This window comes from Bactrocera latifrons, unplaced genomic scaffold (assembly GCF_001853355.1).
Source record: "Bactrocera latifrons isolate USDA-ARS-PBARC rearing strain unplaced genomic scaffold, ASM185335v1 scaffold_3, whole genome shotgun sequence".
NCBI classification, from domain to species: domain Eukaryota; kingdom Metazoa; phylum Arthropoda; class Insecta; order Diptera; family Tephritidae; genus Bactrocera; species Bactrocera latifrons.
In genome coordinates, this window is record NW_017536629.1 from 1,121,789 (window position 1) to 1,147,313 (window position 25,525).

At 35.6% G+C, this 25,525-nt stretch overlaps 1 protein-coding gene across 11 annotated transcripts in view; it reads right to left on the minus strand.

The window, feature by feature from the left end:
- LOC108970407 (protein lap4) overlaps positions 1-25,525 on the minus strand; it is a gene marked incomplete in the record, with an annotated part of 147,788 nt that overhangs the window by 4,672 nt on the left and 117,591 nt on the right. For 8 of the 11 annotated variants that reach the window (XM_018935756.1, XM_018935747.1, XM_018935750.1 and 5 more), the window contains 3 exon segments: positions 8,131-8,263; positions 11,393-12,340; positions 21,198-21,567. In XM_018935756.1, the coding sequence (XP_018791301.1) occupies positions 8,131-8,263; positions 11,393-12,340; positions 21,198-21,567 (1,451 nt within the window). 11 annotated transcript variants of the gene reach the window in all.

Sequence of the window (25,525 nt, forward strand, 5' to 3'; positions counted from 1 at the left end):
TGCTGTTTTTTACCGTCGAAACCCACGTAACCCCTTATTGGCAAGAGCCTCGAAAATCGAAAATAATTCACAGACTTAAAAAGAAAAATTAAATGTCATAAGTTCACCAAATGTTCCATCCCTCTACTCTTTATCATACCTACTATTTCTTTCTTTTTTTCTTTAACTTATTGCCAAAGCTGTGTGGAGAAAGACGAGTTGGAATGAACTTGCCACTTTCTTCTCTTTTCACAGTTTTTGCCTGGCTGAGAGTGAAATATCTCGACAGACAAAGTTCGCAGCTGTCCAACTGAGATCCTACGACCTCTCCCAATCTAACCTACCCACTATGTCTGAATAAAGTTCCAATCTCCTACACGTCTTGCGACTTTAGATGTCCGAAACAGCTTCAATAGCGCCAGATGGCTGGATATGATCGACGTTTTCGAAGAAAGCTTTGAAATTCCCGACTACATCAGGGCTGTGATGCGGACCTACCTTAACAGTAACATAAACCTGTTGTACCAGACTAGAGAGGGAACACGATGGATAGCGGTCATCGCCGGATGAATCGTGCTTACTTAGCTACTCGGACGACATTGCAGCAGTAATTACAGCAAGAGAAAGCGCGTAGATAGCTTAATCTGCCGATGAAATGGACGAGCCTCTAGCTCACTAAGCAGAGCTAAAGAAATATACAATAACAACATGACAACGAAAATCAGAGAATGAGAGTCGCGGCAGACGGGCGGCCAGACTAAGAAAAGACCTAAACTTATGGAAAATTCATAAATTTGGAGAAGTCGACTGTTACACAATCCAGTTATCCGGTCACGGAAGAGCTCTCATACCTACATTCTTTGGATATATGCGATGTGAACGATAACGAATCCCGTAGAAAACCTGGTTGGAAAAATAAGCGCGAAGAATTCAATCAGCGTCATGCAGGAGAGTAAAGCAAACTGGGCGATTGTGAAGAAATTCGTAGCAATTCTGCTATGCATCAAAAAAAAAAGAAGGTGCGCAGATGTAAATATTTTAATGAGAAAAGTGGAACGCCACCCTGAAGTAATACAAATATGGTTTCAGGGTGGGTGACGGTTTCTCAATGAGGGGTTTTTAGTGAAAAAAATAAACATTTCACTAAAACCGAAAAAAACCGATTTAAACAAACCATTAAATACTTACTAGTTAACAGATTTTTTCTTAACGGTATGCTATTTTCAGGATCCCTGTGACTTAATGATTTATGCTACCTCTAATTCCAGCTTCATTTGCCTGAATTTCGATCTTATCTTTAATTCTATTACCAGCCTCAACAGGACACATCTCAAGCTTTAGAATTTTAATTTTTATAGCATGCTCTGCATACTTAATATTTCTGCGGTGAGAACCAGATCTTAATTACTTGTTTTCCACGTTAAATACGCTCCTTAGTTGCAAGCAAAGTGCGCTAAATGCGCTGAGCTTATCTAAAACTTTGCACTTTAATAAGAGAAAAATTCCGAGAACTCTTTTTTCCTTACGCTGTGCAACAAAAATTGGCATCCACACACGATAGCTGGTTGTTGTTGTACGCCCTTGAACAAGTTGGCGAAGATGTGCACTTTGTACGCCTTCTGCTTGAGTGCATTTGGCGAAAATTTCCGTAAAATAACGCACCCACGACAACAGAAAGCAAAGTGTACACAGCAACAACGGTAAAAATCTAAAATCACCACCTGCCATAAGCACGACCGCGCGCCGGCTTGGGTCGGTGAGTAAAAAAGCGAGTTAAATAAATTTCGTTCACTTGTCTCCGGTCTATTTAATGTGCTTACATAACGTTACAAACACATGGAAAGAGGTGTATGCGAATCTGTGGTATATTTTTGTAATTTTTATTCGAAAGCAGAAATGTTCACGAAGCTGGCAAAGTATTTTCAATGTCGCATGGCTCTCAGGATGTCTGGGGCGTGGAAGCGCATCTGAGCCATTGAAATTGGAAGTTGAGTTCAACCATATATGCACGCACCTGTCGCACAGCGCGGAGGATTGCAGTAATAATATTAAGCCACATTTGTATGTATTTATGTGTTATGTAGAGGAAAGTCGGTCGGGTTGTTTCAAAATTGCATATAACGGGTTTCTCCATAGGGACGCTACAAAAGTCTACCTGTTTACTAAGGACAATCATATTTTTCCCGCTTTTTTGACATTTTTCTTCAGTAAGGTTTCTTTATTTCATCACGGAAAGATATACGATTAAACAATGAGTCGGAATAATTAAAATTTACTTCCGAAATTCGGAGTCAGTGACCTCAACTTTAAGGGCGCTACGTCCAATTTATGGTCGTTATAATCATCTTGTTTGATCAACAATTGAGCGTCTAGTGGAAAAATTTGAAGTCACAGTACAGAATGTTCCTTTCCCAGTGAAATAAAGAAGTGCTCGTAATGCTGCCGTCGAGAATAAGTATTGCTGCTGATAGCGCATCAATTGAGGAAAACCCAACCTTAAGAATTGATCTGCTAAATGCGGGACAATCATAAAGGAAGTGTCGAGTTCTTCCTCAGCTTCTCCCATACAGCTTCAGCAGATGGCGTGTGGTAAGATTCCCAGCCTTACAACATGGAGGCCAACAGGGCAATTGCCTGTTAAAAGCCCCACAACTAGGTAGAGGCCAGCCTTACCGAGGGCAAAGAGATCACTAGATCTGTTGCGATCGATATTCGGCCAAAAGGATTTTGCGACAGCGCATGTAGCGATACCTATTCATAATATAAATTTAAGTGTTCTCAATGTAGATAGAACGAGATCTTCATACTCAAGACTGCCAAAAATTATGGAAATTTTGAAATTTGGCACAGGGTCAGATTTACCTCCTTTAAGTACGACGAAGTTGGAAATAGACGAATTCTCTGCTAGACAAATTTTTGTCGATATTTGATACTAAAGCTCCAAAAACTAAAACAGATTCGCACCTACAGTCCATTCTTCTAGAATTGGAACTTTCACTTCAGTGAAAATATTTTTCATTAAGACACAGTCGCCATTTTTCATATCCTATAAAAACGTGTATTGGACCTTCACAACTTTAAGTTACTAAGTTTATTTTTAGTAACCACAAGCAGCTCTGACTCAAGGTTTCTGTGTTTCTTCACAACTTTTGCCTTACAATGTTGTTCTGGGCTCGCATTTGTAGACAATTTGTATGTAGCTGCTGAGTGCGAGAAACTGTTAGCTACGCATTGTGGCATTCTTTGACCGGAAAACGGAAGTGTACGAATTTTCCGTACCGTTATTTCCGTTTGCAACTTTCTGTAACGCAGAGGCGAAGCTGCGTCGCCTACACTGTGTTTCAACTATTTTGTTATTTTCCTCCTCTTTGCTGATTACATTTCCGCTTTGCTTGAGCCGAAATATTGGACATGTGGGCTTATACGTTAACTTAGACGAACCGAGAAGAAAGACATTGAGAAAACAATTTAAAAAAATCTTCACTGTTGAACTGCACACGTTTACTGTTGTGGTTATCGTAAAGGCTATTTATATGACGCCCAAACAGCGACTGTCGCTCAACAGCGTACCACCAAACCATTTCGCGAAGTTTTTTTTTACTATTACAACTACAACTGTTCATTTAACTTGAAAATCTCCAAAATAGCAACAATTTGGTCATGACACACCAGCGCCGTTATAAATTTGACAAAAATGGTCCGCCCGGGTCATTCGTCGTGTGTTAGTTAGTGTGCGGCTTTCTTTACAATTTGTGGCGTGTGCGTGCTTGCAGTGACATTTTTCTCTGTTTTAATTTTTTTTTTATTTCACGTCCGCCATTTCTGTTTACTTTGCATTGCCATTTGCTGGTTTTGTCCCGATTTGGCCAAGTTTATTCAATTTTCATGCAGCTGTGAATTTCCATTAAGAAATTTCAAATTATGCCAAGGGCAGCCAAAATGTGTCAGCTTTCTGCAGGTGTATGTATGTATGTATGTACATATGTAAATAGCCAAACCACCAGCAATTGAAGTGACTTTGGTGAGCAAACAATGTAATTGTAGTCAAACATGGTGACAAAATGTCGGAATAGTTTAGTCTCGGTGAGTGTGAATACTGGCTTAACTTATTTGCGGCTACACTAAAAGTAAAAAATAGAAAGGAAAAAATCTTCCAAAATACCCCAGTGATAATGTGATAACCTTATATTCGTATAGAAAAAATATTAGGTATTACCAGATACTTATATAGACTTGTATATTATTAGGGCGGTACAGAAAAAAATAGAGAGCTCCTTTGGAAAAAAGTTATACAAAAAAGTTGGAAGTGAAGAAAATATCTATCTTTTTGTCATAATCTCAAACTTGTGTAAATTTTTAAAGTTTTTGATTTTTTATATAATAAATTAATTTTTCAAATTTCGGGGGGGTTTCAAACACTCTGTATTTATTTACTGAAAATTATTACTTTATTTGTGGCATTTTCTTACAAAAAGTTATCCTAGTAGAGTATATATTTCTTGTACGGCCGAACAGTAGAGATTTCAAAATATGGCTTTTTTAAAAATGAGTTTTTTAAGTGAAAAGCAGAATTTCTTCAATAAGTCAAAATAGAATGATAAAATAAATATTTGAAGTCAAAAAATTTACAGCATGTTTGGGATCTAAACACTTAGTTTGAAAAAGTCTAGCATCTAGGCCTATTATTCAAATTAAAGGAATGCTGAGTCGGATTTGAAACTGCTTTATGCAGTAGACCTTCCAGTGGTGAACTCTGACTCCACAATGACGGCAACTGATGATACTGCACTGCTAGCATCAAGTGGCAATCCTGATAATTTTTCCAGAAAATTGCAGATGCAACTGAGTACTCTAAAACCGTGGCTCAGCAAATATAACATTGGTATCAACACCGAAAAGTCCGTAAATGTATATACATACCCTCAAGCACAGAAATTGCCCTCAATTAGCTTTATATAGTCAGTTGTTATCAACAAACATATGCGCAAATAAATATAAAGTTAAAGCAACTATACCGGTTCCTTAGAGCAAGATTCCGCCTCAGTCTGAAGAATAAGTTGTTAATTTACAAGGTAATACTTAGCACGATCTGGACGAATGGCATTCAAAACTGGGGTAGTGCAGCGAATCCAAGTTTAAAAGTAATTTAAACTTTTCAAAATAAAGTTCCGTTTGGAGAATCGTGAATATGTATTAACGATTCAACTGCTGGACAATAGTTTACGACGTAGATTGAAAAGATACCACCCACTAGACTCTCCTTTCAATACAATTAATGTTTAATTTTTATTTTATTATTTTTTTATCCTCATTTTGTTTTCATAAAATTCAGTTATTTTTGTAATATTTAAACATATTCTAAATATATTGAAATTTACAAAAAAAAAAAGTCTGAAGTTTTCCCAAAAGTTTGAGGTTATGTGAAAAAGACTGTACTAACAAAAGTTGTAAGTGTTTTCAATACCAACAACTTTGTCGTATAACCTTTTTCCATACGACTCGAAGTTTTACAGGAAATCGGCAGAATACGGCAGAGACCGCTTGTCCATTCAATCAGCCCATTCCCGAGCTCAGTTTGTCCAAAATTACTTTTTCTCATCATATCATTTTTGTTATTTAATCTTAATTTTGCAATGGATTTCATTTTACCATTATTTTTCCATTTTCAAAAATTAGATGAGCTACTCTATATACCATATTTCAGTCTACGCGTATCTTCAAAAGTTTTACTATTCCATATAAAGTTAAACTATTAGGTGTGATAGCGAAAGCTGTTCTGAAGGATCTGATTGAAAATACTGCTGGGGAAGTCAGCATGATTTTCAAGTGCTATTTATTGGTTATAATTAACAGTTGAGGTTAATTAATAAAGTGATCTGTTATCGATGGATAGTATAAGTTGCTATTTGCTAAAGGGTTATCATCGCCATAAGAACTCATGACACTTTTGAGAATGGCTATCGCCGCAAACGTATTCAAACTGGTAAATCTAAGTTCATAAAAACTTTTAAAATTATTTTATTCGATTTAGCAAATCTCAAACACTATTTAATAAAATCGGCGTATAATTTTCAGTATAAATACAATAAAGATTCTCCGAAAACTACTAACAAATAAAACATAGGGAAAAATCTTTTTATAATTAGCATATAATCTAAATGGTGCAAAAATGTAAAATTGTGCTGTGAAAGCTTTGAGGAATTTTCTGGTGCTGGTGCGCAATCTAATTGGTCTACAGCAAATACTATTCATTATACAGGGTGTCCAAAAATGTGCTGATATTTTAACATAATAATATTTGGATTGATTGTTGAGGAAACACCGATTTTGACTGAACCATTTCTTTACTCTATTGTCTTCGAAAAACAACCCAAGCATACAGTCATATGTAGTTAGAGTTATGGCTTCAGATCGAGTAGTCCATGGTTCGTGACATTTTCAATTACCGAAGTATAATTTTTATCGTACTATGTTACATATTCAAGAATAATATAATTTTCTCTTAAAATATCGCGTCATTTTGAAGCACCCTCTGGTAAACATGTTTCTACAAGAATACAGTTAGTGCAAAATATGAAAAAATACAACTAAATTTATACTAAATGAGGAAAACTTGTGCACAAATGCACATTATGTATTACTGTATCAAGACTAGGCAAAAAAAAAAATAGTATGTGAAATATATAACAAATGTTCCTTCCCGCTGAGTATATGTACGAGTTATAAATGAAAATGACAATTGCTTGTACGCGCTATAACAAAAACACGCGAAAGTAACGGTTACAAATGTCAATTAACGAAGAAGTGTCAAAATTGAAAAAGAAAATCTATATACTATATATGTATCTAACGTGTGAATATTGTAAGAAGAAAACGTGATGCGTGTTTTATTTTCTTTTTTTTAACTAAATATTAACAATTAACTAAAATCGCCACCAATTTTTATGTTTTTTCTATACAATTCCAATATTAACTGGATAAGTGCACGGCTAACCTCAGTTTCGATGGTTTTCTCAATGTACTCGACAGTTCGCAGTTGAGGTCGCCCCGTTAACGGACACGGCACCTCCTCAGTGCGGCGCACAATTTTTTCATCGAGTATTTTTTCACGTTCACGTATTATAACCGGACCATCGCTCGATTTAATTGCGATTTTTGGAAAAACAATCTTTTTAGTCTGCTACAAATAAATATGAGAAGAATAATGAGAATGGAAATTGATTAGCAAATGTATTTCACCGTATGCATGCTAAATGTATGGGTGTAGATTGGCGAATAAATGAAATATTTGAATAAAATATTTTTTATAGAATCTTTTTTTTTCATAGAGATTCTGCTAGCCTTCGTTTCAGCGCCTTGTTTTCTATAAAACAGTAATAAAGTTATCTAGCAAAATATTTTGCTTTTACACATTTATAAGCGTTGTTTGTTCGTTACGCCAGTCTCTAAAGTTTAGCGCTCCGAAGTTAGGTACTTTAGCATAAGCGCTAGAACTTTGAAAAGGTCTGTAATATCTAATAAAACTATTAGTATTTATATTTTTGAAGCACGCTGCTTTTTAAGCTTAACTTTTTTTACCTCAAATATTGAAAGGAAAAGTTTTTAGTCCACAAGTGAAATTATATTGGCTATATAACAATCCAATAAGCATTCGTGCTTCTTCTAGGCTTCATTAGATCGTTTAAGAATAATCTATTTTTAATTTCCTTGCTGCTAATAAAAATTCGTTCTGCTACTTAGTTGAATTAGTTTCGATTTTTTCCGAATTTATGCATATAGTCCAAATGTATTCGAAATTAGTCTTCAGTTTGAAAGTTAGTTATTAAACAATTAAATTATATATGTACTATATATGTATATGCAGTTATATTAGGCAGTAGTAATACAAAAAACACAAGCACCGTAATTTTATTCACTTGGCGTATATGTAAGTATGTATTTTATGCATTTGGGTTACGACATTTGGTAACAAACCGTTATGTAATTAGTTCAAGCAAAACTGTTACGAGACGTATTAGCTGGCCATTAGATTGCGGGTGGGGACTTTTAAGGAGCTTTTATTCAATTCGATAATGATTAATAATTGTTATCATGTAATGATTATAGTATGCAAGGACTAAAATTGATTGCATCGAAATTATGCATACAAACCTCGGTGGTGACGGGTGTCGTCAGCAGATCATCAGCGATTTTGTTCATATTCTGTATGACGCTCTGCGCCTCCTGAGCGCCCTGTTCCAATGAGCGCAAACGAGCAGCACGCCAAGACGCGCGTTTCTCAGCACTGCAGAGGGAAAAATTGAAATGAAATTAATATTTTCCGCATTGCTTGTTAGCTGAAAAAAATAAAACTCTTTAAAAAAAACACTTTTCGTGGAAATAAAAAGGTAAGCCGTGGGAAAAACCAAACCTTGCTACACAAAAGGAAAACGTAGGATCCCTAAATACGGAAGAGTTACGTAAAAATATTTACCTAAAATTTGAAAAATTAAAAATATATAATAAAAAATATGAAGATAATTAAGGAAATCGAGCTAATAAATACAAATACCGCAACCAATATTTACTTACAAGTGGATAAAGGATGTAAAATTACCAAAATAATAACTGCGTTCACGGTATATATTTAACGAAAAGGGGGAGGGGGAGGGGGAGCGCTTTACAACAGAGCTTGATTGGTGTTTGTTTGTGAGCCGCGTGCGTTATTTAAAAATGCCAAAACATAGAATATTATGTATTTATGTATATTTATTTACCTGCACTGAAGTTGTTGTACAATATGGGAAATGTGTGATTTGAGGCTTTATGCTATGAAATCGGCTTATTCTCTAAGTGCTGACTTGTTAAAATATACAAAAAATATTGTGCAAGAAATGATATTTCTCTCCTGAGAAAAACTATATTTTCACGTGATGTATTAACTCTCTTTTCACTTATATTTACAAAGTTCGTTTCTTAATTGTTTCACGGTACCCATAATTCAGTCAATTAACAAACTATTTACATATACGAGAATGAAGTGAAAATAAAGTACCTAAAATTACTATTAATACATCTTTTTTTCTAACTCTTTTAACTAAAACAAATCAACGAACAGTAACACAATTATTTTTGAAGAGTTATCGAGTTTCAAAATATGGTATGTTTATTCTATTGAAACTATCTGAAACAGATATCTTTGCAACACGTAATAAAAATGATCACACAACAAAACCAAAAAAAAAAAAACAGCTTTGTAAACTAAAAAATAAGCTAAAGATATATAATGGATCGAGAATAAATTTGTATACCAAATCACCAATATCGATAATATTAATAAATAAACCGAACAAAATTATACATTGTGACGAAAAGGTACCTGGATATTGTATTTACATTCCCAGGGTAAATTATATTTTAAAAAATTAGTTTGGCAAGTTGATAGGACAGTCCTTATTTACTTAAGGTACCGTCTCAGTGTGAGCGTCCGAAAAATCACTGCTATTCGAGATTTTTTTTAATGTCGCAATTTACTAATCGGTGCGATTTTTTTTATAAATAAATACATTTATGATGAATACAAAGTAATTTTTATATGCTTATTCATTAGATGTATAGATAAGTTAATTGTTGAAATAACACGTAAAAGGTGTCCTGTACGACGTCCACGATTGCGGCCGCAATTTTATACTAAATCAAAAACTTCAAAAACATTATTATTCTGTAGGAAGGTCACTATCGCGCTATGAACGCTTGTTTTTTCGACAGTTTTTCGTAGAAAGAAAAAGGAAGATTTCAAAAAAAAAAACAGTTTATGTAGCGGGATAGCGAATGACGTTGAAAAGGTTCTCTCCAAACTGGATTTATTCAAAACTCTTCCTTTGCGAGTGGAAACCAGTTTGAAAAACACCATTCTGAGAATCGGAGCGGAGGCGCTATGTTCCCCACTCTGTCCCCTTTCTACAAAAAACGTTGTAGCGACCGTAATAATTTGAATTCAATTTCAGAAATTGAAAGAAAGTGTATACTACTCGATAATGCAAAAAAAATCGTTTTCTCTAAAATTTCAAACTGAGACTTAAATTCGTACAATGAATAACAATATCGAACAAAGAATTTGTCTAAATTTTGGTATTTTTAAACAAATTTCGTGTACGGAATCTTTGCGATTCAGTTTTATCAAAAACACAAGGCTACAAGTGGTACGTTCAAAGACGGTCAAGAGATCGTTGAATATATGTCTCGTTTTGGACGACCTTCGACCTCTTCAACTCACGAAAATATTAGAAAAGTGTTAGAGAAATGCAAGAGAGCTCGAGTTCGTTCAAATGATTTTGGTCCGATAAAACTGACATTTTTTCAAGAAGGGTAGTGTAATAAGCTGGTCTTTTGGAGTCCGATTCCACATTCATGGAGTGAATTTTTACTGTCAATGAGACATGAGTCTCATAGTGTAATAAGCTGGTCTTTTGGAGTCCGATTCCACATTCATGGAGTGAATTTTAACTGTCAATGAGACATGGGTTTATGAGTTTGACATGCACACAATCCTCGGAATTAGGGGAGAAAGACGATCTAAAACAAAAAAAACACAACGCTCAAGGTGACGCTCATTAGTTTTTTCGATGTTCACGGTTTGGTGCTACATGAATTTGTTCCGGAGGGATGATACGTAATTTGATTTGTCCATATTTAAAGCCAAAAACGCAATGAATAGCATCGATAAACCACTGTATTCACCAGATTTGGTTTCGTGTGATTTTTTCTTGTTCCCGAAATTGAAGTTGTCGCTCCGCGTAATCCGTTTTTTCGAAGCGATATAACAAAATTCACTGATAGACCTGAAGGCCATCCCAAAAAGTGCTTACGAAAAGTGTTTCGAAGGACAGATGTTGGAGATTACTTGAAGGCGACAAAATAAATATTGATGAATAATTAAATATTTTGCGTTTATTTACGATTTCCGGGTACTTTTTTGTCACAATTAAGCCGAATAAGATTATATATTATATATTCTTGATATTGGCATTCCATTATCAACTAAAGGACATCAGGAACATGTTGACTTGAAACTCTATACTAAATTCCCTGACAATAAAAAGTAATTGTATAAAACGTTGAATAATTCTAGTCGATGTTTCTCAGCGATAACTGTACTTGTTAGGTTTATAACTATATAAAGATTTTGATTAATAGTCATGTATGTTAAACGGCTTTCAAAAAAAAAAAAAAAATATTCGATAAAGGTGGCAGATATTTTCCTAATTATAATATTATGTGTTAACGCTTACCTCAAATATTTCACTTCGGTCAAATACCAAAGTTAACATCATTACTTCAAAAAGACCCTATTTTCACCTATACTACTAACAAACTTCACAAAGATACCTTCCTTTGCATACGATTTACAGCCACAAATCGGATTTCGACTTACTTAATCATTGCTTTGCTCTTCGACCCATTAGACGGTGACTGCTCGTGTTGAACCGCATCAGCTGACCGCTCAACCACAACGGAAGTAGCAGCTTCAACTTGCGTCCCAGGCACTACACCGCCAACAGCAGCTGCTGCTGCTGCCGCCTTTAGCGCGCGCCGCTCCGCATTCGCCGTGCGTATGGGAATGCGACTGGATGGTGTCGTCGGTGACGTGTCTTGTTGTTGCTCTTCATCTTGTTGTTGTTGTTGTGTTTGCTGCAGCAACAATGCAGGTGGTATGACAACTTTCACTTTGGGTTTCGGCAGCAGTGACGGCTTCTGTTGGTTGGGCAAGCGCGTCGTTGAGGTCGATAAATTGGCTAATGGCGCCGCAGCAATAACACTCTCAATGCTACTCGCCGTATCTTCGGCGTCATTGTAATCGCTCGGGACATCAGCGTGCTGTCGTTCGATATCCACAAACTGCGCTACAGTGCTACTTAGTTGTTGAGCTGTGGTGGTACGTGGTGTGGGGGCGGGTGCTATTGTTGCTACAGACGGTGCAAGTGCAGTAACTACATGATTCTTAAACGACTGCTGCGCTAATGTTACTGGTGTTACTGTGGCTGACTCAGACAAGGACTTAACTAGTGCCGGCGATTTGAATGCGGCCAAGTGTGATGGCGGTGTGGCTACCCACTCAGGTGCTGCCACCTGTGCGGGCGGCTGTGCGGCTTCTTTTGATTTCGCTTTTGTCTTTTTCGATTTCTTCGGTTTTTCGAGCTTGTGTCGTGTTGTTTGCGGTTCGGCCGCTTCGCCACCTTTCGCTAATGCCTGAGGCTGCGACTGTAACTGTGCTGCTATTGGTGTTGGTGGTGTTGCTGGCGTTGGCGGTGGTGTCGTCGGTGATTCGATCCTTGTTGTCGTTGTTGTTGTTGTTGTGGTTATTGTTGTGCATTCAGCAACACTTTTTAATTTGGAATTTTATTGAATTCGTGTGAAAATGTTGCAAGAATTAGAACAAAATTGACGAAAATTTACGAATGGTTACATACATACACATACATAGATAATGCATTTGCTTGCGCTTGCGGTGCACATTAATTTGGCATGGATGAATGCAAGTAATTCAAGTAATTGATGGGAGCACTGAGTTATTTTTTGATTGCATTTCTTAGTATAAATTATTACCATGCACTGTTAATGCTAGTTGTTTTTGTTTTTGTTTCAGCTAAGTGCATGGAATCATAATGTTAGTCACAATCAATGATGGTTGATGAGTTATTGGCTTTGGTGAATGTGATTATTTGGATATTTCTATGCAGTCGCGTGTGCGTTTGGGACTTTACCTCGCATGCCTTGCATTTAATTATTCACTAACACATTTTATCCGTACATATACGATTCCAACATAAAAAAATTAAATCTCTATTTTTCTTAAGCTTAACACGCGTAATTTCGTCGGTTCCTTTCACTGCCAGCAATATGCCAGCGTATTTATGGCATGCATATGCTGTCGCTCAACTCATATTACTAACCCTTTGAGAGACAAGTTTTCTAATTTCGTTGCTGACACGCCAAGCTCGCTCTACCTCCCCTCGGTTTATTAAATTTTATGGCACAGCATTGCCCTTTGCTTCCATAGAAGCCTGTGACACCCACGCTTGGCGTTACAAATCTACCAAATATATCGCTAATATACTTCATACTTGTATCCCGACTTTTCCCCGACTATATACACTAAAGTGTGAAATTTTACTTAAAAATGGCGGCGTGATTCTTTTCGTTGCAACTCTGTTATGTACCGTTTTTCTGCAAAATAAGCGCGTATCGCCTCAATGCAAAATTAATTTTTAATGCTCTGCATAAACTTTTGACTAACTTTTGCCACTTACTCGCTTGCCTCTCACTCCCTCGCTACCGGTCTCTCGTGAGTGTACAGCGTTGCTCAGCAGTCGATTGCACTGCGTTGCTGTTCCTGTGTTTCTAAGTTTATTACGAATAGTAGCATGAAATGGGAGGGCGGACGTAAAAATTCTTGTAATTGCTGTCATGTCATGTGTCATAGAAAATTTTTAATTTTAAATTGAGCGCGTGGAATGCAGAAATTATGTGAATACATATATTTCAATAAAGAGCACATAACAAAACAGTGGCAGTGCGAGGAAAAGGAGTGGGAAAGAGAAAAAGTTGTCTAAATCAATTGAAAATGTTAACAAATGTCGAGAAAATTTTCAAAAGAGTCTTTAATGTCTTTAGTTAAGTGTTGTCTTATATTTGCTACATATTGTAGTTGTTGCATAGAAGATATTGCTAAAGTAATTTGGAGGATTGTTGTCGAGTTGGCAGGCAGTCCTTCTTATTCTTTTTTATAGCCGAAAAATCTCTGAGCGCCATTCACATGGGAGTGGCCAGGAACGATTCTTTTGACTTGGCTCAAGCACCTTCCGATTTTCGGTCTTAGATTAAATATCCTCTTGGGAGCCAAAAAACATGTTTGAAGGTGAAATAAAGTGAGAAGAAGAAAAATCCCTCCTCTGTACTGTGCGCTTGGTGTGGGACCCGCCACGTAAAAAACACCCGCCATGAAGTAGAAAATAGTCACGTTAAGAGTTTTTGGTCTGGTCTGGTCTAGTCTAAATACTTAAATGTCTTGGCATCGAAAATCAACAATCTTTGAATCGACAATAATTCAGCCTATTCTCACGAATGATCCAAGTAGAAGTACTTTTCTAATTTTTTGAATTTTTTTTTGGCGCCACTTCCCACACATCACATCAATCAATAGATTTATTGAGAGAACACTTCGGTGAGCAGATAAATTCACGTTTAGACTTCTTACTGTGGGGATATAGAAAGTCTAAAGTATATGTGTACAATCTCGCTTCGATTCAGACTTTGGAGCAAAATATCATGCGTGTCATTTGCCAGTTAGCAGTCCAAATGCTCTAAGAAGTCATTGAAAATTGGATCCAAAGGATGGACTATCTGAGACGTAGCCGCAGCAAACATTTGAAAGAGATAATCTTCAAAAACCATATATCAAAAAATGTTTTAACGAATGATAATAAACATTCCCCAAAAGGGGTTTAAGAAAAACGGCGTTCTAAATGTCTATGCTTTTTCCGCTAGTTTTACATCACTGCCGAAAAAAAAAATTCAGTTCGCGGATCAGCAGTTAAAACTTAAATAATTTTCGGGACGAAAGACTGATTTTTTTTTTTTTATTTAATAGTCTAAGGTGTATGTTAATCTCTGACTTTCCTTAATAATCAAAAAATAATCATCTGAGCAGAATTTTTAGGCTGTAACCTAACCTAATTTAACCTATCATTATAATTAGTTTATCCGCCAATATTTCAGAACTCTATACCCTCAAACACTTTATTAAAATCTCGTAATAAAGCAATTTATAATTACATAATGCGTACATAATTGAGTCATACCCTTCACCAAAAGCATTATAATATTTTTTTAGTAAATTATTGAAAATCCTTCACCAATTATAAAATTAAATGCTCGAAAATGAACAGAAGCGCATGAAATAGTTTGTAATCATTTATTTATTATATTTCCAACAAATTAGTTATGTTTTATAATAATAATATTAATGTGTAGGACAATGCATAATTTTAGGTGTAATGTAATAAAATAAATTAACTTAGAGCTAAATAATATGATGTATGGACTGTTGTGATAACATTTTTCGCGTTTTTCGAAAACTAAGTGTGCAAAAGTGCAGTTAAACGCGTTGGTTTCTGCTAAATGAGCCAGTGAATGCAAGGCGAAATGCAAAAATGCTAAAAAAATTTGWCAATCAATCAATCGTTCAGCTAATCAATCAAATGAGCGATCAATCAACAATGACCAACTCAGCCACATTTGAGTATATATAAATAGTTATATATGTATATATACAATACATATACAAATATACTATGTGTATAAATTCCAACTCGCTGCCATTTGAATTAAGCACTGCTTGCTCGCATAAAATTCATAAAATTCAACTTGTGTCGTGTGCTTAAAATCTAAGTTAACATATACGTATTATATAAATAATAAATCGATGCGTACAAATATATAAGTTCGTGTGTCAGTACAATACAATATCATTATGATTAATTTTAATATTTTTTTGTAGTTTTTATAAAGTGTGATAACAGTAAATTTAACATTCCTTAACCATTCCACTTGCGTACACATAAATACAATACATGTGTATGTGTGGGTATGTGCTGTGAATATTAGCTGCTTCTTAGTGTACTCTCAACTTTTCTAAGCATTTAGTTAGTTATTATAATATCTTCACAAGTGTATATAAAAATAGATAAAGGTCTAAAAAGATAAAATTTCGAATTAATAATATTCGAATTATGTTTAATTTAATAATTTATAAAAAAATTTAGATTTTGTTGTTGTTTCGTATAAAAAAGTTTTACATCTTCATCTTCCACTTCCACTTCGTCTTAGTCGTATTAGATTAGTGACTCTAAAGTTATTTGCGTTACAAATCATTGTAGTTGTGTGTGTGTGTGTGTGTGTGTGTGTGTGTGTGTATTAGATATAAAACAAGTGTGGTAGTAATGTTATCATAATATAGGATTAGCTCTTAAATACTGCTTCAATTTCTTCAAGTGGATTCCTGGAAAACGGGAAGGAAATAAAGTGGTAAGAGTTAAAATGCAGTGGGAATAAGGTGTGCAAATAAGTGTGTAAAACGGAAAGAGATTATCAAAGTAAAGTACGTAAGAAAGTGTAAACAAGTGTGGAGATATAAAAAAATTTATAAAAAAACGCAAAATGCAAAAAAAAACTATTTTCTGCCAAATTTCAATTTAACTCGAATTTAATTGTGCCTTTGGGAAACGGAACATGGATGCAACAGAATACAGAATTGGTATAAAATTTTAAATTGCAAATACTTTCATTCAGTGTACTTATACTTAAACGAAGATTAATACACTTCCGCGAAGTAAGTAGGCGAAGTAGCCTTGGAGATTTATTGTTATTTGTATGAGTAAGATTTCAAAGTAATGTAGTGCATGACAACTGAGCAGCGTAAGTTTAATGGTTGCCGAGATTGTAGTACTGCCTTAGATAACAACCAGTGTAAAATTTCGTATAGGTATCTATTAAAATAAAAAAGTTTTCCATACAAGGACTTTATTTTGACCGTTCAGTTTGAATGGCAGCTATGTGCTATAGTGGTTCGATTTTAACAATATGTTTAGAGATTGTAGCACTGTCTTAGATAACAATAAATACCAAACTCCAAGAATATATCTTGTCAAATAAAAAAGTTTTCCATACAAGGACTTGGATTTGACCAATCAGTTTGTATGACAGCTATACGCTATAGTGGTCTGATCTGAACAATATGTTTAGAGATTTTAGCACTGTTTTAGATAACAATCACTGCTAAATTTCGATAAGATGCCTTGTCAAATAAAAAAGTTTTCCATACAAGGACTTGGATTTCACCGATTAGTTAGTACGGCAGTTATATGCTATGGTGATCCAATATCGGCGGTTCCAACAAATTGGCAGCTTCTTTAAGAGAAAAGAACGATTGATATCTCTAAAACTGAGGGAGGCCCATATACAGGCAGACGGACATAGCTTAACTGACTCTGTTTTATGCCTGCTCAGAGTATGAGGGTATATATTAACGACGTGATGCCAATTTGACAGGTCTTTGAAATTTTGATAAATAACGCTGCAAATTTTGTCGTTTTCAATATTTTTCTGATAAAAAAATTATACTAAAAAAAAAGTTACTCATACGCCATGACACACGGTTTTATACTTAAAATGTTACTCATACGTCACGACATACGGTATGCTTTACTGGAGTAAAAGTTTTCGTATCAATATTAGGAGAAATTTAAATTTCTTCTGAAGTTCAGTTTCCAGTATATACTTCACTTCGTAAAATAGTTTTTTATCAAAATATTGCTTCCGAAATCAGCGCTCTGATTATCAAAATAGGCTAAAGAAATGGGTATTCATTAATGCACGCAAAAAAAAAAATAAATAAACTTGAATAGAACAGGATATTGAAGGATTTTTAGGATGACTGAAAATGGTTTTGAGTTCAAATTTTGGGTGTTTAAATGTTATACTATATACACACAAGTATGTGATATATACGACACTTTCAGCAATAATGTTCACGACTCCATATTAAAATAACTCACCGTGACTGCATTTAAATGAATACTCGTACATTAGGGAACACCGCGGTGCATTGCAACAGTAATTTTTCCTGCCTCTAGAAGAGTATCTCGCACTAGCACTTTATTGGGAGACTTATTTAAACGTACGTATGCTTTGTGTGCGAGATGTTTTCGCAAGTATTTTGTAACACACCTCGCCTGAGTGCGACCCACCGTAATATAAATGCGCACAAGCGACGGATAAGACAGTGTAATGAAATTCTTGTTTATACCGAACGATGAGGGTGCGTTGGCGGGGCGCGGTACGTGCGCGCTGCGACTGCATTTGGCCAACGGCAAAATATTAAATTACTTTGTCTCTTATGGCATGAAGTTACCTTTGTAAACAACAGGAGCAAACGATGGTGTTAGCAACGGTGAAAGCAAGAGATATAGAGCGCGTGCATAACAAGCGCTACACAATAGCAATCGCCGGGAACGTTTAGCAGAAAAAATGGCTTGTTTACAACGGCGTTGGTGGTAGTCAGTTTTTTTCTTATATGCTTCCTTTTTTGTTTTTGCAAATATCATAAAACAATTAGAAAGATGACCATGAAAATGTTTAGTAGAATTTAATGCGAGCGTGTGGTGGTCAAACTGCAGTGAAAGTCAATTTATGGAAAATACTCGCAGCTTTTTTACTCAGACTTATGCATATGTACGTATCTTTTGGTTTTTCAATTGATTTTCGTTTTTGTCGATAAATTCTCGAATCATTCTCGCGCTTTGTATATTACCTATTACTACTATAAATATGTTCACATTATTATATATGTATATAAATGACAAACTTAGGTGCCACTTGAGACTTCCAATGCAGTGAATAATCTTTAAGGACAATATGTAATATATTTCTTTCATTAACTTTTCGATTATTTTTACTTGCAAAAATTTCTCTTAAAAATTGAAATTTTGTGAATAGACATTTTATTTAACAAATAAATGCCGTACTTTTGCAGAAATTAATGCACCTTAATGATGGAAGATTCATTAGGAAAATTTTTGAATTCCCCTATCTCGAAGCCGACCTCCAGGAGGATCCCTAAAAAGGCAGTCTGGTGGTGAGGAAGTTTTTGGAGTTTAAAATTATCCAAAAATAGAAGTATTTCTGACATTATCACTATAGGTAACTATGTACTGGTAATGGTCGTATTACTAATCGAAATTTTGATTTCCGATAAATAATAATAATTTCTTGTGAAAAAATTTACTCTCAACGTAGCTTAAAATATGGAATTTATTATCAATGATGTTATCCCTTCGAACAGTACTAAATATAAAGGTCTTGTGAAATTTTCAGACCGATCAATTAAACCGTTTCGTAGAATTTTCCTCACCAAACTTGAAAACAACATTGCGAGAAGTAAACCCGTCTTCTTTGGGAGCCGATTAAGTTAAAAAGAAATACATTAAGTTAAAACATTTTTTACAAAAGCCGTCATACCTACGAAACACTCAGAGAAAATTCTACAATAAATGTACTTCCGAATTATATGCGAAAAAACTTTAATGTTTAAAAGTTAAAAGTGGATATATTTTAAGTTTAGTTAGGTTCAGAAGTCGAGGATTTCTCTTGGACAGCTTACACACTTAAAAATAATCGTTGGTTTTTGAAGTATTAAGTACTTGCATTCGAAGATTTGTACGATGAGTGAAAATACTCAACACAGAAGGTCCATTAAATGTTTTTTTCATCAACATCAAGCCGGCAATAAAATAAACAAATTGGTGATTGAGTATCGACGGTTAACAGTCATCGTAGAAATATTGGATCAATTAAAACTATTTTGAGCCGAAGAAAAGTGAAAGCACAATTGGCTCCAGAATCACTAAATTTTATCGAAAAACAGCGTCGCGTTAATGTCTGTGAAACAATCCCTTCCGACTACCAGCATGTCATGAAACTCTTGGTTTTTGCACCGTGATAATGCACCGTCGCATACTGCATTGATTCTTCGTGAGCTTTTCGCCAAATTTTCAATCAACATCATACCGCAACCACCGTATTGACTTCGTAGTGACTTCCGACTATTCAGCATACTCAAACGACCGAAACGAAGTGAATCGCTACGCCCATTGAAGGCTGTTCCGGTAATTAATCTTAAAAACTGTTTCGTTAATAAGAAAAAACTTTAGCACAAATGTATTGCGGCCAAAGAGGACTATTTTGAGGCGGACGACATAGATTTTGCAGAACAAATTAAGAATTTCAAAATTATGAGCAAAGTCTTACTATTTTATACCACATTTTCGTAAATAATGTTTACTTCTCAATACTAAACCAACTCAGTGTCACAGTATTTAATTTGGAGAACACTGCGGTTCATTCCAGCAGTAATTTTACATACTCCTAGAAGAGTAGTAGTATGAACAAAGTTTTACTATTATTTGCTCATAGTAGCAAGCTCTCAAAAGAAATTCGGCTTATCATTTAGTATTATACTTAGTTGCTAGTTTCAAAAAATCCGTATCAGCATACACAACAAAAAAGAAACGCGATTAACAATCGTTCAAGCTGTGTCTTAAAATCAACAATCCTAGAAGCAATTTTCTAACTGTTTTAGAAGAGGTTTAAGAAAGACAAAATTGTCCCACCTTTGGTAGATTACAATATTTTATATTACTGAATACGAACTACGAATAAATTTGTGTAAACATTACTTCGTACTTGTTTTTTTAAATATGTAAATACTTAGTTACGATTATTGTCTAATTTCAATAAGTTCAGACTTTTCATTATAATATTATATATGTATGTATGTATATGAGGTTTAATATACAAAATGTTAAACAACGCGAAGTCTTACATTTCTAGTATTATATAAAGTTCCTCCATATTGCTTTAAATTTTAATTATATATACATATATGCGTACATATATATAGATGTATATATAATTGATGTAGATGTGATGATGTGTGTAGTAGAAGTAGGTAGCATTAGCCCAAAGAAATGAGGTTAAAAGAGAACAAGAACCACAGAAAATTAATGTCAAAGCAAAATTGATTTGAAAACATGAACATAGTGACAGATATAATAAGAAATTATGCAGACAGTTATCTTTATGGAACAGCCAAAACCCAATCAAAAAGCACAATTAAATTCGAGTTGATAGCAAATCATAATTGACCTTAGATACCGAAAGGCATACTATATTATCAGTAAATACTAGTAAATATCACAAACGACGTCACATAACTGTAACATGTTGTTGTTGGTGTGAAATGCATTTCAATTTGCAACACTATTGAATTAGGTGTAATTAGATTGCATTTAATGTGATTATGTGCATTTATTTATGAAACAAGTACATGTGTATGTAGTTGTGTGTGTATATTCGAAGAAGCATTAAAGCTAAACACTTTCACCAAAAGCATTAATAACAATTGAATAAAACAAAAGATGTAAGTAACGGTACTATAAATATGCAAATGATCACATAACTCATGTCACACAACACACGCACACACACACACATTTATAAACTTCGCATATGCTTGGCTCGAGGGATGTGTCTGTGTGTGCGCGCCGTTGGCTGGACATGAGTTGTGATCATGTCTCTAGGCGCTATTAAACTGATTTGTATTGCATGTAGCATACACTCACCTCATGTCATCCGCATCACAATTATCCCGCTCGACAATGGTATCGCGCAGTACGTGACGATGGTCAACTACAAGTCGTCTATCGTCGTCGTCATAATCATAATTCGTCCCATAAGTTGCTCCATCATGCGGYTGTTGTTGTTGTTGTAGTTTTCGGTGTTCGCCGGCAAGGCACGGTATGGTGGCGGCGTGAGCAGCGCTGTTGACTGCGGCAGAATTATTATTGGAAGCATCATACTCATCATTGCCATTTGCAGCGGATCCATCCAATAAGCCCGTCTTCTTATCATGACGCAGTGTTGCGATTTTCCTCTCTTCCTCTTGGCGCAACTTCTCAACTTCATCCTTTGACAGGAATGAAAAAACTTTTTCTATTTATTTGGCGCAGACATGAAAAGAAAAAAAAAAAACGAACAGAAAACTTAAATAAATGAACAATACTCGCAAACTTAAGCGCACAGCATAGAAAAGCCATGAAAATGGAACAAGGCAAAATGGAAGAACTGTAGAAAATAAGCCAATAAAATGCGCCGGCAAAAGGCGAAAGTCAAGATGGTTGCCTTCTGTCGCATCAAGATTAATGCTTTCTTATCAAATGTACTATGAGTGGCCCCTTCGTTTCAATATTATTGCCCTAGTTTTCTCAGAAATCGTAAAATTAAGCGTGAAAGGAAATATAAAGAGTTACTGTTTTCAATCCATGGCTTTATAGCTTTGATGAAAGTGAGTGCCAATCGCATTTTCATTGTTGCACAATTTTCGAAATAGAAATAAAGAATATGTTTAAGCTCTTGCAGTTCTTTGTATGAAATAAGTGCTTTTTACCAGGCGGATTGGGAATTTTTAAACATTTTTATGAGGGAAAGTACCTAGAAGTGTAGCCACATATTTTTTGGTTAGACTGAACCTCCTCCACGGATGCCTGCAAATATTTTACAGCTGCTAAATTGGTTGTGAAATGACATCGTTTCGAGTGAAAACATTGAAAAATGCTAGCTATATGCAACAGTTGTCCGATCTGCATTTATTCGGATGTAGTAGAACTGACTTGGAATACGCAAATATATCTTGTTCAATAAAACAGTTTTTCAACCAAGAAATTCCTTCTGATCGATCAGTGTGTATGGTAGCTATAGTGAACCGATATCAATAGTTCCAACAAATAAACAGCTTCTTGGGCTTCGCATCTTACACGACCGCGATTATTGTCAGAGGAAGCATACAAGGCAATCGGCCGGCCAGTCCTTGACTTCGCCGCACCAATATGGTCGCCTGGAAGCAGTAAAACGCAAACGAGGAAGCTTGTATGATGTCTCTCATCGAACACCCGTCACAGTGATGCCCGTATGCTCCCAGTTAAAGAGCATATGCACAGCTTCGTTCTGGATACTGTAGGAGATTGAACACCTTGTTATACAGAATAGACCCTGACATATCCAACATATGTCCAAGGTGTAATGAGTGCCCTCATGACACCAACCACCTCTTTGTATGCTCTGCTAACCCTACACATTTGACACCCCTCTCCCTATGGTCCGACCCCGACGAAACAGCACGTTTTCGGGGCGTACCGTTGGATGACCTCGATGAGGGAACTATGTAATCCGTTCAAGTAACAACAAACTAGCCACGCAAAGCTGTTCTCATACCTCATAAAATACTCAAATACACCCACCACCTTGGTATTAATTTGGTACTCTACACTAGCATGTTTTTTAGCTCTAATTAGCTTGGATGCAGAAGTCATTTTGAAATATATGTACCAAATGCGTATATAATATTTTCGCATTTCTTCAAACTTTTTCTATGCGATATGGATTATATGGCTTCTATTGATATAGTGGGTTAAGCTAAAACTATTTCAATCAACTTTCGCACAGTTTTACATATGTTTATATTCAATGCAATAAAACAAATACCATAAGAGTAACTTTACTATTAATCTACATGATGGGTATAACCAACTTGGATAAGCACGAAATTCCTGCAGCAACACCCAATTCGTGCACTCACTCACTCATCGGGCTTGTTAAGACGTGCGCTCACTTGCTGTCTGCCACACTTTGAAAACTTTATGCCGCACTGTTCAGCAAATAGTTGTTATTTGCAATGGAATAAGCAGCGATATTCCATAATACAAACATTAAATAACAACAAACACCTCCCACTGACAGACTAACATTGGTTGCACGGAACGGTTATGCGGCCAGTGACACAACACGACTTCGCAACCAAAAAACATCTCTGCTCAGCTACGCCACCTTCTTTGTGCTCTACGTTCTAAACCTGCACATTATGGCGTTTGCGTGCATAAATAACTGTACATCACAGCTACATATGTAAATGGCTACCCACAAGCGTAAATATATTGGAGAAGTATATCGGTTAGTTACATATCCCCACGGCGGCGCCCTTAACCCTCGCTCACTGTGCTCGCAGCTGCACGGTTAGTCATAAATCAAGATAGCAGCGAAATTATTTTGTTATCCAGCGTCACAGCACAGTGCTGCTGTTGCATACAATAAAGATTGGATATCTTCACTTTGAACTTATTTTGCTCTTTTGACTTCTTGGTGTGCGCGATTTATTTTCTTTGATCGTTTGTTTTAGTTCAATAAAGTATTGTGTTGAAAACATTGTGAAGTAGTAAAAAAAATTAAAAACAAAAAAGTAATGAAAACTTGTGAAATCAGCACAACGCATAACTTTCTATCCTCTAAATGGAAATTTGTTGGACAAAAGGTTATTTCTGAGCCACTGATGCCACGTTTTTGCTGCTATTTGTGATGTGCTGCCTGTTGACAGCCGATAAAGATAAATAAAGACGGAGACTACTAGTTGTAGACGCAACTAAATGACTGCTTGCGTTGTATTTATTAAGATTTTCAATTTTAAAGAATACCGCGTGCAATTCCCATAGATTTAAAACTCCGAACAAAAAAAGTAAATAAATAAATAGAGCCCGAAGCAACGCAAAATCTCTTGGAATAGGAGCACTTGAAAACCGAATTTGCAGATAACCGATAATAATTTTTATTAAACCTGATTTCGGCGTGAATTTCAGCTCTTTAAGCATCTTTTTAAATATTTTGCATTGATTTAATTTCAAAAATAACATAATAAACCTTCAAATGAATACTTAAAATATTTTTTGAATTTTAGCCATTTACCGTTTTAGTATGTTAGTCAATGTAGGTAATCAAATTATCTTTATACGTATATTTCGCGATTTTTTTGAATTTGCTGTAAGGAGACAGGAGATCAATTTTTTTTATTTTTAAATCATTGATACAGTGGAGTCAGTTTCAGCGCCTTTGGAGATCGCTGCTAACACGAAAATTATTTAATTTTTTATTGAAAAATGGTATTACATATTCCTAAAATATGTATAAATATAATGTAATTTATGGAGAACTTTCTTTAGTATTAACAAACTCTTTTCTTTTAGGCTATCACACCAGGTGTGCCAGCAACTGAACTGAATTACAGAAGATTACTCATACGCCATGTCGCACTCGAATTCAGAACATATGTATAATATGTAAGGAGACTGCACCAAAAATAAAACATTGGCTAAATAGCTCAAAATTTCAACTCGAGGAACAAAAAACGGAAGCAGTGCTTATGACAAGCAGAAAAAACTCGAGAATGTGTCCCTTAACATTGATGGATACATCATTACAACACAATCAGCACTAAAGAACCTTGGTGTAATGGTAGACGCGAGACTCAGCTATAAAGTCCTCATTGAGAAACTGTGCGAAAACGTTGCCCGTGGAAATGCCGCCATATCCAGAATCAAAGCCCACATGGGATGACCAAAACAAAGCAGCAAAGTACTTTTGTTCAAGGCTCGCAGCGCCTGTATGGGGACAAGCATTAATGCAAAAAAAAGGCAAAATCAGTGTTCCGGCTAAATGCAATTAGCACTATTAGCGCATTCTGCACAGTGTCTCAAGAAGCTGCTAGCATTATATCTGAGATAAGGTCGCCAGACACACCGGCTCGAGAACTAAAGAGGAACTATGATCAAAACAAAATTATAGGGAGGAAGCGGACAATGGCAGAGCGTAAAGAGGAAATACAAGTAAGCATAGAGGAATGGCAAAATCGTTCGGACACAGCAACAAAGGGAAGATGAACTCACCGATCAATCGGAAATGTACAAGCACAGTTGGAACTAAAGCATGGCTAGAAAAACTTTTACATCATTCCGTTTGTAACAAGACACGGATGTCTCTGAGAGCACCTGCATAGGTAAGATCATGACAATGGAGTTACTTGCCTGTGGTAGCAGTATCAAAAATGTGGAGCATACATATAATATAT